This window comes from Anopheles darlingi, chromosome 3, assembly GCF_943734745.1.
Source record: "Anopheles darlingi chromosome 3, idAnoDarlMG_H_01, whole genome shotgun sequence".
Taxonomy (NCBI): Eukaryota; Metazoa; Arthropoda; class Insecta; order Diptera; family Culicidae; genus Anopheles; species Anopheles darlingi.
The window spans coordinates 57839542-57855861 of NC_064875.1; the positions used below are offsets into that span (position 1 = coordinate 57839542).

The 16320-nt window shown below is 47.9% G+C and overlaps 4 protein-coding genes across 14 annotated transcripts in view; 3 read left to right on the top strand and 1 right to left on the bottom strand.

The window, feature by feature from the left end:
- The window catches only part of LOC125957600 (phosphatase and actin regulator 1), a 118002-nt gene extending 117986 nt beyond the window's left edge, over positions 1-16 (top strand). For all 7 annotated transcript variants that reach the window (XM_049690425.1, XM_049690426.1, XM_049690424.1 and 4 more), the window contains one exon: positions 1-16. This exon is cut by the window's left edge and continues 1880 nt beyond it. The gene's annotated coding sequence lies outside the window, so the exon portion shown is untranslated.
- Positions 17-3127: 3111 nt separating this feature from the next.
- Positions 3128-6162, top strand: LOC125955651 (AF4/FMR2 family member lilli-like). The gene is made up of 4 exons (XM_049686790.1): positions 3128-3253; positions 3558-3734; positions 3816-4316; positions 6097-6162. The coding sequence occupies exons 3-4, from the start codon at positions 3819-3821 to the stop codon at positions 6160-6162; spliced, it is 564 nt and encodes a 187-aa protein (XP_049542747.1). The 5' UTR covers positions 3128-3253; positions 3558-3734; positions 3816-3818.
- Positions 4689-15040, top strand: LOC125957592 (uncharacterized). Of its 5 annotated transcripts, none has more exons than XM_049690409.1 (6): positions 4689-4956; positions 8796-12560; positions 12632-12863; positions 12934-13260; positions 13340-13550; positions 13647-15040. In XM_049690409.1, the coding sequence occupies exons 2-6, from the start codon at positions 8838-8840 to the stop codon at positions 14551-14553; spliced, it is 5400 nt and encodes a 1799-aa protein (XP_049546366.1). In that variant the 5' UTR covers positions 4689-4956; positions 8796-8837; the 3' UTR covers positions 14554-15040. The 5 variants fall into 5 exon arrangements, with proteins under 5 accessions (XP_049546366.1, XP_049546365.1, XP_049546363.1 ...); XM_049690408.1 differs by lacking the exon at positions 4689-4956 and adding an exon at positions 7628-7692; XM_049690406.1 differs by lacking the exon at positions 4689-4956 and adding an exon at positions 8195-8656.
- Positions 15033-16312, bottom strand: LOC125957619 (chromatin modification-related protein MEAF6). Its single transcript, XM_049690457.1, has 3 exons — positions 16125-16312; positions 15801-16004; positions 15033-15718 (listed from the first exon to the last, which is right to left on the bottom strand). Exons 1-3 carry the CDS (start codon positions 16200-16202, stop codon positions 15206-15208), a joined length of 795 nt encoding a protein of 264 aa, XP_049546414.1. The 5' UTR covers positions 16203-16312; the 3' UTR covers positions 15033-15205.
- Positions 16313-16320: the final 8 nt, after the last annotated feature.

Here is a 16320-nt window from a genome sequence, read left to right on the forward strand (position 1 = left end):
CAACTGGCAAGAAAAAGTATCCGTAACTTTTTTGGGGGAAAATTTCAACTGCAGCCAGAAGATCATTCGATAAAGAATTAAAACGTGAAAGTAAAAGAAGAAACCGTAGAAGAAGGTGTTGTGCAGAAGATTTGGAAGCTTCTGGTTTCCCGAGAAGCTGAGCGAATATAACTAATACCTTTTATATGAGTAAAAGGGCTTAGCGATGGTTAGTATCATTGCATAATGTGAAAACAACACGCGCTTAACCGATTGACGATCAGCAGAAGATAGGGCAGTGAACAGACCGTGCAGGTGAACAACTCATCTAGATCCATGCGGTACTGCGGCAAAAACGCAGAGAAATGATCAGTACACAAACGAAAAATGATAAACGTTTGCAAGAAGTAAAACGGAAGCAATCAATTACATTACCGAGGAGGATTCGCTACATGCATCACTTAATACCTTGGCGGAAAAACAAAAACCAACTAAATTGGCAAGGCTTCATTTGGGCTGCAACGTTTGTAGAACTGAGTTAGTGTGATCCGGTTGAACCATCAAACCTGGGTTTTCCTTTCTACGACTTCGTCTGTCTCGTCTGCGCCCGAGACTGGAAACGATGTTGTGTGATTGGCGTGGTAGAATAACAAACAAATAACAAATAAAGGTCTCAAACTCAATTATCATCACCATCGGCATCATCATCACCATGAGCAAAAGGCTTATGCTCGAAGGCTGATTGATTGGAGATGAAGATTTGTCAAACTATGCTTTTTCTTTTCATTTCCGCCGCATACACCACGTGGTCGGCAATGGCGGCGACACGTGTCACCGTTTTCGATGGATCAATGGAAAGCATATTGTAAATAGAACATTTTCTAAGAGTCCGACTGGCGCTCGACGACTAGAAACTACGCTTCTTTATGCACTCTCAATCTTGTGTGCATGGTTCGGGAGTTAAAATAACATAACGAAAGTGAGAAAAGCGAAAACTTCAAGGAGGAAAGTAGGATAATCGTTATGTAAGCGTTACTGGGTTACTTTCCTACTGCACTTGGGTGTGTATCGAGCCAATCTTCGCTGATCAAGGGTGCAACTAGTACAGTAATAATTGGCTTGAAGCTGCTTGACGCTCCATGATTGATGTCCGGTGCAAACCAACAAACCGATTGGTATTAACTGACTATTGTTTCTCGGAAGTTTACATGCTCTCGTTCAGGGAAAGAAATGTTACAGCGAAAACGAACAAAATTGTCGTCTCATATCCTCCTCATCCTCAGCGACTATAGCATTTGGTTTTGTGGCGGAATTTTGGGGAATAAAACATTCAACGCTCCTAGTTGATGCAATTAACCCTTATCTTACCAACGAAAATGATATGGCTCCGTCATTAGCATCCCATTTGGTTGGAAGAAATGGAAGAACAAATCACACATTTTAGTTCATAAGCGCAACGCATCTATATACATAAATATAAATAAATATCATAACACTGATGAATTAAACAAGCTGAAGGAATCGAACCAGCAGAAAGCAAGCGACGGGGAGCGGGCGCGAACACGTTTCAAAGGGTCGGTACGCCAAGAGCGAAACAAATCAATAATTTGTTAAGACAAGCAAACAAACAAACAAAAATACAAAACAAGTAACGACAAATAAAAAAACTGAACATAAACAGCTAATTGCGTTGATGTTTTAATTATCTGTAAATGCAACTATATTTTTAAACGACGACACAGTCTTCTGCCTGTTAAATGGAGGAAATGTGTATTAATTTATTGTTTTCTGTTTCAAAAATCCTCCAAGCAAACGCGAAACGATGCTTACCTTCGATTGGTCGCTCAATGGCACGTTTCTCTTCTTGGGTGCCCAATGAGTGGTTTCCAATGGGTGACTAAAGTAGTGTGCGTGTGGTACTTTTCAGTACTCACCACCGCGTGTGCAGGTATCGTGTCTTCCGGAAAATGATGAATAAACGTGGAAGGATTCGGATTTCACCGAGGGCTGATTAGGAAACAAAAGGATTTTCGTTAGCTCTTCAATCCAGCATCCACCCGTGACTAGCTGGCGCTGGTTGTGTGTGGTAGGTAACGCTCTTATCACACCACACGCCGTGACATTCACCGACAAACACACCCTCACGTGTCGCTCAACAAGCACGACACTCGATCTTCTGGCCGAAAATATTTCTGCTTTGTTCGCGCCAAACGGATTGGACTATGGGAGTACCATGATTCAGGTCAAAAATCGAATTAATACAGCGATAAGCCATCCTGTGCAAAAGCTTATTAACGTGGCAATCGCGTATCGATGTGAAAGCATATACTTTGAATTCTAGCACAAATATCACCAATTTTTGGGAACTTTTTACGAAGGAAAACATCCCGATATAGCTTGGTTAGACTACAATAACATAATTACTTAATAAAAAAACGACCTTTCGCGAATCTCATCACTACATTAAAGAAACAAATAAAACATAACTGAGGATCGAAAAAGCAGTAAATGGGCCCTTAATTACCACGAGACCGTGGTTCAAATATTCAAACTGAAACCCTCCAACACCAAATGCACACACACCATGACAACAATTTGCCGAATAACGACACTCAGCGAGTTATGATTGGTGAGTGCCCCATTTCGCTTGCATTTCTTTAGCGGTCGGTAACAAGTTTTGTGCGTTAAATTGTTTAATAAATAGAATCACAACTTGCTTCAACCACTAAACTACCACAACTAGGCCATAGGTAAGACGGCGGACAGAGCATCCGCATTTTACGACTTCTGGGAACCCTGATGCAATCGTGTTTTGAACGTGTCAGCGGCAACAAGCACTGGCGGCTTCTCGTGCACTTTGGTGGCTAATATTTGTTGACCTTCAGCAGCATTGGTTCTTTCTTTCGTCGGTACATCTTATTACGGCTGCCTGGTAACAGTTTCTGTGAAGAATTCCACAGTATTCACGGTTGTGCTGTGAATTCAGAGCGAGCAGTTTCCGTAAACGTGCTACTCCGTAGTTCATCGTCGTATGACGTCAGACCACGGGCAACAGCCACAGTAAGCAGCGAAACAAAAAGCGATATTCTGCGGCAGTTCGACCATTGACTGCACCGGGGAAGTTCTGGCATTCCAGACAGGCTTTTACTTGAAACGTAAACATTCTACCACGCTCGGATTCAGCAGCTTTCGCAGTAGTAGGCTGGGAACAGGCTGGTGGTCACAGTCCTTGCTAGTAAAACAACGCGCTTCCCTTACATCATCCCCATTTGAGGTAGGTCACAACTGTCTATTGATTTAGGAACGTACATTTCAAGATCATCTCATAAGCGATAAACCTGTGATAACGAAACCATTCCCCTTTTTGACCACTCCGCTTGTACCACCCAACGGTAATATTTTCGGCCAGAAGATCGAGTGTCGTGCTTGTTGAGCGACACGTGAGGGTGTGTTTGTCGGTGAATGTCACGGCGTGTGGTGTGATAAGAGCGTTACCTACCACACACAACCAGCGCCAGCTAGTCACGGGTGGATGCTGGATTGAAGAGCTAACGAAAATCCTTTTGTTTCCTAATCAGCCCTCGGTGAAATCCGAATCCTTCCACGTTTATTCATCATTTTCCGGAAGACACGATACCTGCACACGCGGTGGTGAGTACTGAAAAGTACCACACGCACACTACTTTGGTCACCCATTGGAAACCACTCATTGGGCAGCCAAGAAGAGAAACGTGCCATTGAGCGACCAATCGAAGGTAAGCATCGTTTCGCGTTTGCTTGGAGGATTTTTGAAACAGAAAACAATAAAAGGTTCGTGATTTCCACCTTTTTCACAGATTATGGAGTCTGGAAAACCGCAAGCGTCGACGAATATCTTTCCGTCCGTCCAACCAGCGGCTGCATTTGCACCAGGGATGAGTTCGGGTGCAGCTGTCCCAGGATACCAGCCGCAGCTGCAACAACAACAACAACAACAACAGCAACAGAACCAGCAGCAGCAGCAGCAATTTTACCCAATGCAAGGCTCGGCGATCGATGAACGAAGTGTTGGCAAAATAGCGATACGTGTGCCAGCCAAGGCACGTGCTGAGCCTCCGAGGGCGCCGCAAATGCCGAATCGTCGTCCTTCGATGGCGATCGATGAACAATCGATGGTAACGATCAGCCAGGGCTGTAATAGGATGGAGCACGTTGCTGTCGTTACTTCGGCGGTCGGCGTGCCCCAGATGACGATGATGGTGATGTCCAATAACTTTGGAGGTCCCGTGTTTTCGGCCCAGCATCCCGATTTGAAGCTGACCGCAGGAGGTAGCATGACGGCCGTACCGAGTTTTGTCGTAGGTCGGCACGACCAATCAACAATGAGCGGTGTTCGTGAAATGATGTGCGAAACTGCCACACAGCAGCAGCCGCAGCCGCAGCCGCAGCAGCAGCATCAGCATCAGCATCCAATGGGTTTACTCGATGTTTTGAAAACTCAGGTAAGCATATCTCTAGCAGAAGAGTGGCCATGCATTTTCTCTGCGGTATCTAGCATTAAATTTGCTAATCCTTATCGTACAAAACTCTTTTCCATCCCCCTTTGTGGCGAGATAAACGCCGTAGTGTGCGTGTGCACTCGAAAAAGACATTTGAGTGAGTGCCTGTTTGACAGAAATTGAGCGGCGCATCGTTTTATTCGATCGCGAAACCACCAGCAACACACGCACACAGTAGTCCACACCTTTTCGTCTAGTGGTCTTTCCCTTTAGTGCTGATTCGAAAAAAAGCAAGAAACGACACCACGAGAACAGCGGATAGTGTATAGTGAACGAGAAAGTAGACACAGATCGTCATCATTAGTGAAGAGTGTCGTGAAAAGTTACCGAACCGTCTCCGGTGTTCCGTGCTTTTACTGAAATAGCGCAACGATCAATATACATCCCGCGGCAGGACTGCTGCAGGGTCTCTGACGTGTGACCACCGCTGCTTGAAGAGGCGAGTAGCAGCAGCATATTATTGTGGTAACAGTTGTGCGCGGTTTGTGCAGAATATATATTTTCAAAAACACCTCGCGCACTAAACACCCCTCGGTACTCGGTGCAGGGACACCAAAAGGTAACCGAGGTCGGGGCCTTCAACGTGTCCCTAGCGATCGTGCTTCCTCTCGCGGAGGTATTTTGGTTTTTTGTTTTTTTTTTACAAAAAAACACAAAGATTCTACGAACGCGCAGGATCTTCGCAATCGAGTACGAATTCCGTTGCGCATCTGTCGCCCAAAGTGGCCATGACGAATGAGGCCAATTGTGCAGCGCATGGCAGTGACGAGACGGTCAAACGGTGCACCGATTAAATCGAAAGCAAAAGCACACATCACACACAATGCACGCCCGTTTGAGGGGCGCTTATCTTGTGCCGTCCTGTATGAGCCTCTCCAAAGCAGCTCTCGCACCACGGTACCGTTTTCGTCGGACGGTAAAGTAGCATCACGCTGCTAAATAACTGCCTAGTATGCGACGACAATGCACGATTTCGCGAGTTGTGGCACACCTTTCTTTTCGCGAATGATCATCGTGGCATCGATCGTGGCCTACCCCATGATCTCCGATTGATGTAGAAATTGACTGAGATCAGGAAAAGAACAGGCACGTACGTACGCACGCACGCAGGCAAGCATGCTGACAGTTTACACACATTTGCTGGCACTACAGGTGGCATAGCAGCAGCACAATCCGGTCGTGGTTTGGTTTGGTCTTTTTTTATGTTGTACAAAAGTGTGGCGGCCGGTTTTCGGACGGACCAGCGCGATGAGTATCAGCGGAAGTTCACGGGGCGCATATCGGTGCAAAATAGGGGAGAACCGATAGCGTTCGGTGACAGAACGAGAACGAGAGCGAAGAAGGTGGTGTGTGCGCGCGGCAATAACGAGTTGATGATCTATTTGTGCATCGCTTTGCATCTTGTTTGGTAGAGGCAACAGAATGGTTCAACAAAACCAAAGAACCACAGGTGGAAATTCTACGTAATCTGGCGCAACCAGTTGCTTTTGATAATCGTCGGTGAACCATATCTGGCACGGCAAACCATGATCGAGCAGCTGCCATTACTGGTATAAACATACTGGTCTGCTCCCCACAGTATCCTGTCACACGTGAAGGACATCACAGTAAGCATCACTGCCGCATGTCCAACGTGAAAGGGTAGCCATCCGATCAGGAGAGTCAACGGCAGCGACGCCGCAGTGTGTAGCGGTGGTGTCCATCTGAAGGACATCTGTCGATATTTTGCAATACGGTCGGTTCAGTTTGAGAAATTCCCCTTTCATTTTAGAATGAGAATTCGCAGGAACGCTAGTAGGCCTTCTAATGGGTTTTGAAAAATCTTTTTCCATGTGTTTTTCGAAACTCGCCACCGACTAGCACAGTCAAAAGTGGACTCGAAGGTCGCGGTGCAAAACTCAAGAAAGTAAGAGCGTGAGCGAGAGCGAGAGAGAAAGAGTACGACGGGGCGCGCGTAACCACGGTCCGCGTTCAGCCAACCTGCGGGCCGACCAGCGGAGAGCGCGATGAGAGAAGGCGCTATAGCAGCATGATGGTCCATGATTGTGCATGCCATAGCCGTCAGTAGCAGAGTGCGTGTACGTGTGTCTCACTACTTGATGTCTGGCTTGCTGGCTGACTGCGACTGCTGACCGTAGGTGGCAGCATGGTGTGTAACAGGTTACCAAGCAGCAGCAGCAGAAAAGTTAGCTAAATCAAGTTCGGTTTTCCATCCGGGTTAGTGCCGAGCATCTGTGTGGCCACGATATTGGCCAAACGCATATAACGGGTGTGTAATTTCGAGCCCCAATAGCGTTGAACCGCCGCATAACGTGACCCACAAAATTCGATTCAACATTGATGATGGCACCTTCCGTGTTGTTCCGTGCTAGCCAGCAAATCCCACGTGAATAGCGCACACCGTTTTTCATCTGCGCTGGTGGTTGGTCGATACCCACGGAAACGGGTTACCCTTAGCGATAAAGTGTGTACAGAGGGAGGGGACGGCGAATGTGAAACCACGGCATGCTGTGTGATGTGCAATACCAGTTTACTGAAATCCTTAATTGGGCACAAAAACTTCCCTTCAACAGCCCTGATCAGAACTAGTCGCGCTCGCTATTCATAAAAGGAGTAGAAGGAAGCCACGTTTCACGCGTTGTATAAATTTTTGTTTTTAAAGAAAAGCCGTGTTGTGTTGTGTTGCACCGAGCACCGCTCACTATCAGCGTTTTGTTCTGTTTTATGCAGAAATGCATTGGATTTGTGTGCTGTGTGGAGCCGCATTGATTACGCGTTCGCACACATGATCCCCCAGCCTCTATTTCGCTCACGGCCCTTCTTTTGCTCTAGTGTGGTGTTACCCGGTAGCTGATTAGCGATGCAGTACACTTATCAGAGAAATTGTTGAAGCTGTTTCGTGGAACGGATCGTGTAGCAGGTGAAGAAGATAAAGGGAAGCGAACAGACACGGGGGTTGTGTCTAGTGTGTTAAGCGACAGTGACAAAATTCACGACACGACGGAGGTGTGAGATGTTACGAACATGGCCTCCCACAGTGTAGCACACGCCATAGGAACCGTGAAGTGTGGTGGCCAATCGCCACAATGACATAAAACGTGATTTCTGCACTCGCAGCAAGTTTTCAAGGCTACCAGTTGCTCTATGATAGAGTTGCGTTTGGAGTGATACCCAGGTAACTGGCTAAAATATGCCTCTTGTGGATTTTTTATCCGAAAACGGCGGTCCATTAGAGACGTTTCACCTTCCCCTTGCCCGCAACCCTTTTCGTATTGAATTAACAAGAAGGACAACAGTACGGAACTACCATCGGCAGTGGCGCTGGTGCACGATCGAAGCGAAACGAAACACACGGTGGCCAAGCGGTGCGGCTCACTCGCCCTGTCACATTCTGTCAGTCGGTTGAATCGTGAAAGTACGGATCGGGTAGTGCACTGGTGCCTGGTTTGGTTTATTATTTGGTCGCCATCTCTGCAAATGTGATAATGACGGCCAGATAGCGTCACAGAAAGCCCCAATATTCGCTCCCATTCTTGGCCTAGCCACCCCACCGTTACACGCCCGAAGAAGCGTGACTCTACTCTTTGAAAGAGATTGGGAACGGTCCCGTTGAGCGTTCCCACTCTCTTGCGTGTGAGAGCTATGTGTCATGTTGTGCTGTGCGAGCGGAGGGTAGAATACAAATAATAGCTAAGGACCGCGGTAGAAGGACCTGCACGCTTCGTCACATGGCCATCGCGAATTAAACCCGTTTTAATTTTTTTTCGTGGCCCCACAACTAGTTCATTACTCGTGCGTTGCTACACATTCTCGATCTCGGTCGCCGCGGTGTCAATTGGTGATGATGTTGAGACATCTCAGCCTGGGCCGACAGCGCTAACCATCCATAGCAGCACACTATCGTCGTCACTATAGTGATAGGCTGTGGATTTCCTCGGGCTTATCGGTTTCATTTTTTTCGCAAAGAGAGCGTTACATACCCGTGTGCCATTTTGTGGAAATCGTGTGTGCATCGTTGGCAACGTTTAGTTATTGCTACAAGTGCGGAATCTATTGGTCTTGGGTGGAATTGAAGCGCCATCGGTTGGTGCACGTGGTGTGTGTGATGTAGAACGAAACACGCAACAGATAGAAATAGGGTATATAAGACCAATCCTATTCTAAATGCAGAGATAACTTGTTCAATTCAATATTCATTTACCATGCGGCTTATTGGCCCAGCCCAGCATATCTTTCAATATGTGCCATGTTTAATGTATGATTTTCTCGTTTACACAGATCAATACTGGAGTCAGAGTGCAGATTGGAAGCACTGACATAATGTCCGTGCCGCAACCGTTGCAGAACTCGTCAGCGATAATTCAACAGCAACAGCAACAGCTGCAGCATCAACACCAACACCAACACAAGCAACAACAGCTCCAGCAGCAGCAGCAGCAGCAACAGCAACAACAACTCCAGCAGCAGCAACAGCAAAAACAGCTCCAGCAGCAACAACAGCTCCAGCAGCAACAACAGCTCCAGCAGCAGCAACAACAGCACGAGCAACAGCAGCAGCAGCAACAGCACGAGCAACAGCAGCAGCAGCACCAGCAGCACCAACAGCAGCAACAACTACATCCACAAACGACCAGCGGTATACAGTTGGCTGATGGTAGCGGTCAGGCTTGCCAGTTTATACCGGAATCCATAGCTTCAGCGGTAGCCGCATCAGTTGCACTGCCGCCTGCACCAAGGGCAGGTACTGCTCTGCAGCAATATCGTAAGATCGCACCGAAACCACCATTGCCATTGTCATCGACACCACTCCAACCGAAGGTAGCCGTGCAACAAGCTGACACCACCGTAATAAAAAAGGTCATCACGGTCCCAACTAATCCTAGTTTGATCACCTACGGTACCGCAGCTCAGATAAAGGCCGGTGCCGGTGCCAACGCCATCGCCGATCAGTTAGCTTCAACCAGTGGCCCTATCCCGTCCGTCATTCAAAGACATCCCAACGTACACACAGTAGCAGCTCCGCAGGTAAAGACTATCACGATGCCATCTAACACGGTCGCTTCGTCCGCTTCTGTAGTAACAGTAGCCGTCTCCGCACCAGCGTCTGGCGGAGGTGGCACTTCTCTGCTACTCAATAAGCAATTGTTACCACAAACGCAGCAACAACAGCAACTATTGCAGCCTCTGGCAACACCATCCAGTAGCTGTAACAGCGCTCCTAGCTCGCAGCTGGTCAACAAAGTGCTCCTTCCAAATGGCAGCATTATCCCTGCTACTGTGGTGAGCAGTTCCATCGTCCCTCCACTTTACATGCCTTCCACCAAAGTGGGCAGTAGCCTTCTAATGAAGCCAGTCATTGTCAGTGGCGCAGGCAGTGATACTAGCGAACAGCAAACCGTAAAACGCATTCCAATCGTGGTGCAGTCATCGCAAACGGGACCAGGTGCGATAAACATTCAACAGAAACATATGCTAGCACCGTTACCGAAGCTGTCACCGTTCAAGACGACGACGATGACGACGGCGACTGTTGCGCCCCCCAAACCGAGCGAATTTTCAGTACCGTTCCCTGTAGCTGAACTGAAGAGCTCAGTTACCACCGTAGGCATGGTAGTGCAAACGACGGTTCCCAACAGCACTACCACCATAACTGCTATGAACCACAACAACAATATACCTTCCGTCATACGGAAGACTGCAATTGAGGGTATGCCAACCATTGAACTTGCTAGAGTAGAAAGAATTGTAGCTACGGAAGTAAGTAACGATGATGGTACCAAGAGCGAAGATTCATCGATTAATCATGACGAGAGTGTGGCACCTCATTCAGCTCGTCCTGAATCAGTCGTTGTTTGCAAAGATCAAAATGCTGCTCAGGATGAGGCTGCCGGCAAACTTCTGCCTGCCACTGCTAATCGGCCACGTGTCGTGGAACTTGAAATCGATACTGTCGTTAGCAGGGTGGTAATTGACGAAAATCCTCGTTCTTGTGTCATCGAGCCACCTTTGAATGCAATGGTTGCTACGCTCAAGAAAAGCGAACGCATGCTTAAGCGTGCCATGTCAACGACGGAAATTGACCCGCAATCAATCGTGGAACCTGCGCCTACTCGAAGCAATTCTCTAATTAGAAACAGGAGGCCTTCCGCCATCCCGACCGATGAAACGCTGGTTTCTCTCCTTAAGCAAAAATGGAGTCAAATGAAAAACAATAACCAGCGGCGATCTACCGCTGCCTGCGATTCGTCTGTAATGCAAAGTGATAGAAAACCCAGCCCTAGAGTGTTTGGGATGAGGCCCGACGATTCGATTGCCGCGGAACTGTGTGAGTCAAAACCGGATCTGCTTTTGCTGTGCAACGAAACGATCGAACAAACAGAGCCAGAGCAAGCGATAAAGCAGGAAAAACCAGAAATTGCGACGAAGAAGAGGCGTAAGCAGCAGTTCCAAAGCATTCGTCAGCCGGTTGAAAAAGAAAGACCGGATGTAGCAGTAAAGTGTGAGAATGACAAGACAACCAACGTGTGCCATCCGAAAAAACAATCGATTGCGGGTAGTGACATTGGTAGTGTGAGGACCGTATCCAGCTCCTCGGAAAGCACTGTCGGAAAACAACAGGACGTTCAAGAGCGTGATGAGCCCAAAGGCTCGGCAAAGAGAAAACAATCTTTGATTAAGACCAAGAAGGGGGCCGCTACTGATGCAGCCAACGCCCCTGCAGTAGCAGCAACAACAACAGTTCGGGGCAAAGTTGGGCGCAAAAAGGGGAAGGAACACACGGCGTCCGAGTCATCGTTCAGTGTGCAGGATGACAAAGATAGTAAAGATGAGACCAGCGGTGGTTATATTGTCGATACCTCGACTGCCGCTGACCATCTTCGTTGGTTTGATGGTATCGGCTATCTGGCCGAGAGCTCACTGCACTTTGAATTCAACCATTTCGGACTGGTATTGCCGATGGCAGAGAAAGACTATCAGTTTCATTGCAAAACCGATGTGTACGCTGCACTCGAAAATCCGCTCGCCAAACGCAGCCGAAAGGATATTCATCCGATCGCAGATTCACAGCGTTTACAGGAAAAGGACGAAGAAAATGAACAAACAAGCGGCGGAGCATCGGCTGTCAACCGTAAGCGCAAAGCTTCCGGTAGTTCCAGCAAAGTCGATCGCTACTGCTGCATGCAATGCGGTCAGTGTGGCCGAGCGGTAGACTTTGTTACGCCCGAAATCTGTAGCATCACGTGTCTGAAAGGCTCCAAAAATAAGATTCTCATCGAATACATTAAACGCTCGACGCACGCCTCGAATATGCACCAAACGACGAAGAATCAAGAAAATCCGACAAACGTAAAGAAGCTCGCCGCAGCAAAGAGCCGTCGATCGGCACGTGCAGCAACCAAAAAGCTGCCGTTAGAAGCGCCGGAGCTGCCTATGACGACTACAGGCACTACGACAACTAGCGATGACGACTCGATGAGTTCGCTTAGCCTCAATTCGAGCGCTTTTCTGAAGAACTCCAAGAGTGAAATACGTTCTTTGCTTCCATCGCCCCCCTTCACGCCGAGCAGTAATGGCAGTGCGGCGGCTAGTGGTAGCGTCAGCAGTACCACCAATGAGGAAACTGTCGACTTTAGCTGGGCCAAGTATCTAAAGTGGTGCGAAGCTGAAGCAGCACCCGAGGACCTGTTCAGTGGATGCAAGGTGATGTTCGAGAGCGTGGTCAATCCCTTCAAGGTGGGAATGAAGCTGGAAGCGATCGACCCAGAGAACAATTCCCTGTTTTGCGTGTGCTCGATAGTGAAGGTGTGCGGTTATCGAATGAAGCTTCACTTCGATGGCTACCCAGAGGAGTACGATTTTTGGGTAAATGCCGATTCTCCCGAAATTTTCCCGCCGGGTTGGTGTAGCCAGACGTTCCGCGCACTGCAACCACCGCGTGGCATGAAGAATGAAGCGTTCCAGTGGAGCCGCTATTTGCGCGAAACCAAGGGCATCGCACCGCAGTCTGCCTGGTTCCAGCATCTCTCCGTTGAGGTAATTAAGGTATTAAACACCTCCAAGGACACGGCATACCCTAATGTCGCTCATTTCCCCTTTTCATCTACTTTTAATAGGAACAGGACTCGAAAAATAAGTTCGAAATCGGAATGTCATTGGAAGCGGACGATCTCAGAAAATCCGGAAAAGTGTGCGTGGCGTGCGTGGCGGATAAAATCAAAGATCGCATTCTGGTGCACTTTGATGGATGGGACGAGCGGTACGATTACTGGGTCAGCATATATTCGCCCAATATTCATCCGATCAACTGGCATCACAACGCTAACGAACCTTTGATCACTCCGCCCGGTAAGTGTTTTTGCAAGAGTATTTTCAAATCGAGCAACCGTTTTATGAAAACCTAATCTCTCTACCCTAGATACTAGTCCACGCAGCTTTGAGTGGGGACGATACGTGCGAACGAAGGGACGCATTGAGAATCGAACGGTGCATCCCGCCAGTCGGTTTCTGTTCAATACGCGCAATCCCGTTAGCTTCAAGGTTGGCCAGAAACTCGAGGTTGTTGATCCCTTACAGGAACAGCTTATGCGGCCCGCCACGATCGTTGCAATCGATGGTTACGAGATTCAGGTGTGCTTCGATGGATGGCCCTTGAGTTATGCCTTCTGGGTTGCAGACGATAGTCCTGACATTCACCCAATCAATTGGTGTTCCTTGACCAAACACCCACTCGAAGTGCCTCCAAGTGAGTATTATTGGCCGAAGGGATTGGCACAGTCGTTTGAATCATTGTCCTTAACTCTCCGTTTCTCCGCATATTACAGATTATATCAAGCAGCAACAAGCATCGCAAGGGGTAACAGGAACTTCAGCAGAAGGAACAGTGGGAGAAATCATGTGTGAGATTGGAATTTGCCAGGGCAAGGGAAATAGTAAGTCAAACGAAAATACTAGACACGATCGGATCCAGGAGTGCCCGTACAGGATGAGTAACTGGAACAACGCAGAACGAAAGAAGCTTCGCATCAGCAATGAGTATGTTCAGGATTGCAACCTTCTCCAGAATAGAGAAAGTCGAACAATGATTGTTACGGTGCTAATGTCTTCTGATCTTCTCTTTTTTCTCCCCAGTCAAATACAAAAGTATATCTCTACTACATTGAATGTACCCGATAAGGACCAATATAGTGGCCAGCGATCGAAGAGGAAGAGCGCCATTAATTGCCCCTCGTACCGTGCTCACAAAAGGCCTGATAATGCGGAGCTAGCAGCGAGCGCGTCAAACACGGACGATTTGGACGTTCCTGTGAAGCGTATCAAACAGGAGCCGGAGGAAGTAGAGGAGAAAGAGACAGAGGAAACGATCGAAGAGGAAGGACCATCCACATCACTGCCTCCACCGCCGCCTCCACCGCACTCTGCTCAAGCTGCCGTACCTGCAGCGGCATCAAAGTCCTGTCGCGGTCGAATGGAATCAAAGCGTAGTTTACTGATGGAGGCCACGACATCACGTCATCATCAAGCTTCTCAATCGTCCAGTTACGTGCCTTCGTCGAAGCCCGTCGCTTTGAAAGCAAAGGGTGCACCTAGGGTCGTTGAGGAGCAACAGCGACGGCATCCGCACCCACGCCCATCACCAAAAAAGACAAACACTGATACGGTCGCCCAACAACGACGGCTGCTGGAAATCGCAAAGCCCGTTATCGAAGGTTATGGACCACAGTTCCTTCATGCGTACGAGCTGTGGCAAAAGCATTCGCGTTTCCTCGATCATTGCACGGACGGGTATGGAGAGCAGCAGAAGAATCCACTTTGTTGGACGATCGACGAGACGGCACAGTACATCGAGCAGCTGCCTGGTTGCGACGAGTGTGCGATCAAGATCCGCCTCGAGGAGATCAACGGCAAGTCATTTCTTAGCTTCAGCCGTAACGATCTGGTGGAGTACATGGGTTTCAAAGTTGGACCGGCGACCAAAATCTACAATGGTATCATCAAGCTTCGTCAGCTTGTTTCGAGCAAATTTATCCAACTGTAGTACGGTAGGCGTGAGTGATTGCTGATCGATTGTATTGCCTCGGATTTTCACTTTTTCCATTTTAATCCATCTTTTTCAATTTAGTTTATCAAAAAGGTAGTAGATTAGGCAATTTTAGAGCAATACATCCCTATACATACAAATATCTATATAGCACTAATCCGAACCAATCAAGCTTGTGCCACGTAAGAACGATGTACGGGCAAATAGGAGTTTATTTTAGTCTATATTTTAGCTTATCTTTTCCCATGCCTGTGCCAATTAGCAGTGGGTACGGTATTAAGTTATATGTTGTAAATAGAGTCTAGGAAGAAAATTGAACAAAAACAGATACAGATGGAATTTGCCCAACGCTTTGAAGCCAAGAGATTAGCGAGAAATTAAGAAGAATAAGGTGAAAAAACAGGTTGTATATTAAACAGGAAGAAATGAAGTGATGAAAATGAAAACATTTATTGAAGTTTAACTTTACCTTGCCATATCCACTGGTGACCCTAATAGTGAGGCATGAAACAGCTGAGAACGCGTTTATGAGTAAGTTATAGTAAGTTTGTTTATTGACCATATAGAGACTCTCTTCACACACGAGCATGTACCGTAGTTACCACAGGTTAAAATCGCGAAACCACGCGAAAGAGACTACAGATCGCAGTTAACGATGGCGAACCTTTTTACTGGAGCTACCCTTTTTCATCGACCCAAGGCTACTACTGCTCGCTTTATGTTTAGCCGAGTTACTAGGGGTACTATTGGCGTTGCTGCTACTGGTGTTATTCACCAGTGGCGCATCTTTCAACAAACCACCGCTGCCGCCGCTTGCCGGCCCAACATTGGATCCACTACTTCCGCCAATAGCATTGCTGCTGTTGCTGCTGCTGCCTTCCTTGGTTGGTACGGTGTCCCGGGACAGGAAGCTGGAGTTACCGGGTTTGTCGTGACTGTTGCCCTTGGCCGTTTGACTACCGAGGTTTTTGCTAATGGAGTTCTTTAGCGTACTATCATGGTTGGAATTGGTCGTATGGCTGCCGATGAGGGTTGAAGAAGTGTGGTTAGCGGGTACGATTGTAGTAGCCTGATTGTCACTAGAATCATCATTCGACATCGAGTCGGACTCCGAGTTGCGCTCATGCTTCGTATCATTCGTGTCCACCAACCCGCTGACGGCCTGAAGCAAAGAAAGGATACACATGAAACCTAGGCCGGTACAAGTAGACATTGCGACCGCTCGGTCGCTTGTCCTTACGAACCGCCATCGATGTGATAGAAGATTTCGAGAACAACCGTTCCGCTTCCTTGAACTTTCGGTTGCGCTTGTCCGCCTTCGAGTTAGTGGTTTTGTTCGTCGTCAGATAGCGATCCCAGCCGCGAATGATGTTCCCGTAGAGTTGTGTATCCTCCAAGTACGAGCCTTCGAACGCATAGATTTGCCGCTCCAGGTTCGCGAGGGTTTCCTGTGGAATGGCAGCGGGGAGAGGGCGGTTTAGGAGCCAATCTATTGCAAGCGTGTGAAGGTAAATGGATGGAGCTCGAGCTCCCGCTTGTATGTAAACAATAGGGGTGTCCGCCCTTACCGAAATTTCCGCCTTTCGTTTAACTAGATCCGCCAGCTCGGTGCGGCTGTCGACGCTGTTCGAGGATTTCGTGGACATGATTCTGGTTGTCTCTGCGCAAGTTTAGCGATAAAATTGTGTGTTTTATCGGCAAAAAATAGTGTTCACAACTCTTTGGACGCTGCTTGGTTTGAGAAGGACAAAGGTTGCTAGATGT

What these genes read in the sequence shown, in the direction of transcription:
- LOC125955651 (XM_049686790.1), top strand. Translation starts at nt 3,819, where the DNA reads ATGGAGTCTGGAAAACCGCAAGCGTCGACGAATATCTTTCCGTCCGTC. An exon ending in CGGCCGTACCGAGTTTTGTC is followed by an intron (nt 4,317 to 6,096) that starts GTAGGTCGGCAC and finishes TGCTCCCCACAG; the next exon opens with TATCCTGTCACACGTGAAGG.
- LOC125957592 (XM_049690409.1), top strand. Translation starts at nt 8,838, where the DNA reads ATGTCCGTGCCGCAACCGTTGCAGAACTCGTCAGCGATAATTCAACAG. An exon ending in TCTCCGTTGAGGTAATTAAG is followed by an intron (nt 12,561 to 12,631) that starts GTATTAAACACC and finishes TACTTTTAATAG; the next exon opens with GAACAGGACTCGAAAAATAA. An exon ending in CCCACTCGAAGTGCCTCCAA is followed by an intron (nt 13,261 to 13,339) that starts GTGAGTATTATT and finishes CGCATATTACAG; the next exon opens with ATTATATCAAGCAGCAACAA.
- LOC125957619 (XM_049690457.1), bottom strand. Translation starts at nt 16,202, where the DNA reads ATGTCCACGAAATCCTCGAACAGCGTCGACAGCCGCACCGAGCTGGCG. An exon ending in AACGAAAGGCGGAAATTTCG is followed by an intron (nt 16,005 to 16,124) that starts GTAAGGGCGGAC and finishes GCCATTCCACAG; the next exon opens with GAAACCCTCGCGAACCTGGA. An exon ending in CTTCTATCACATCGATGGCG is followed by an intron (nt 15,719 to 15,800) that starts GTTCGTAAGGAC and finishes TCTTTGCTTCAG; the next exon opens with GCCGTCAGCGGGTTGGTGGA.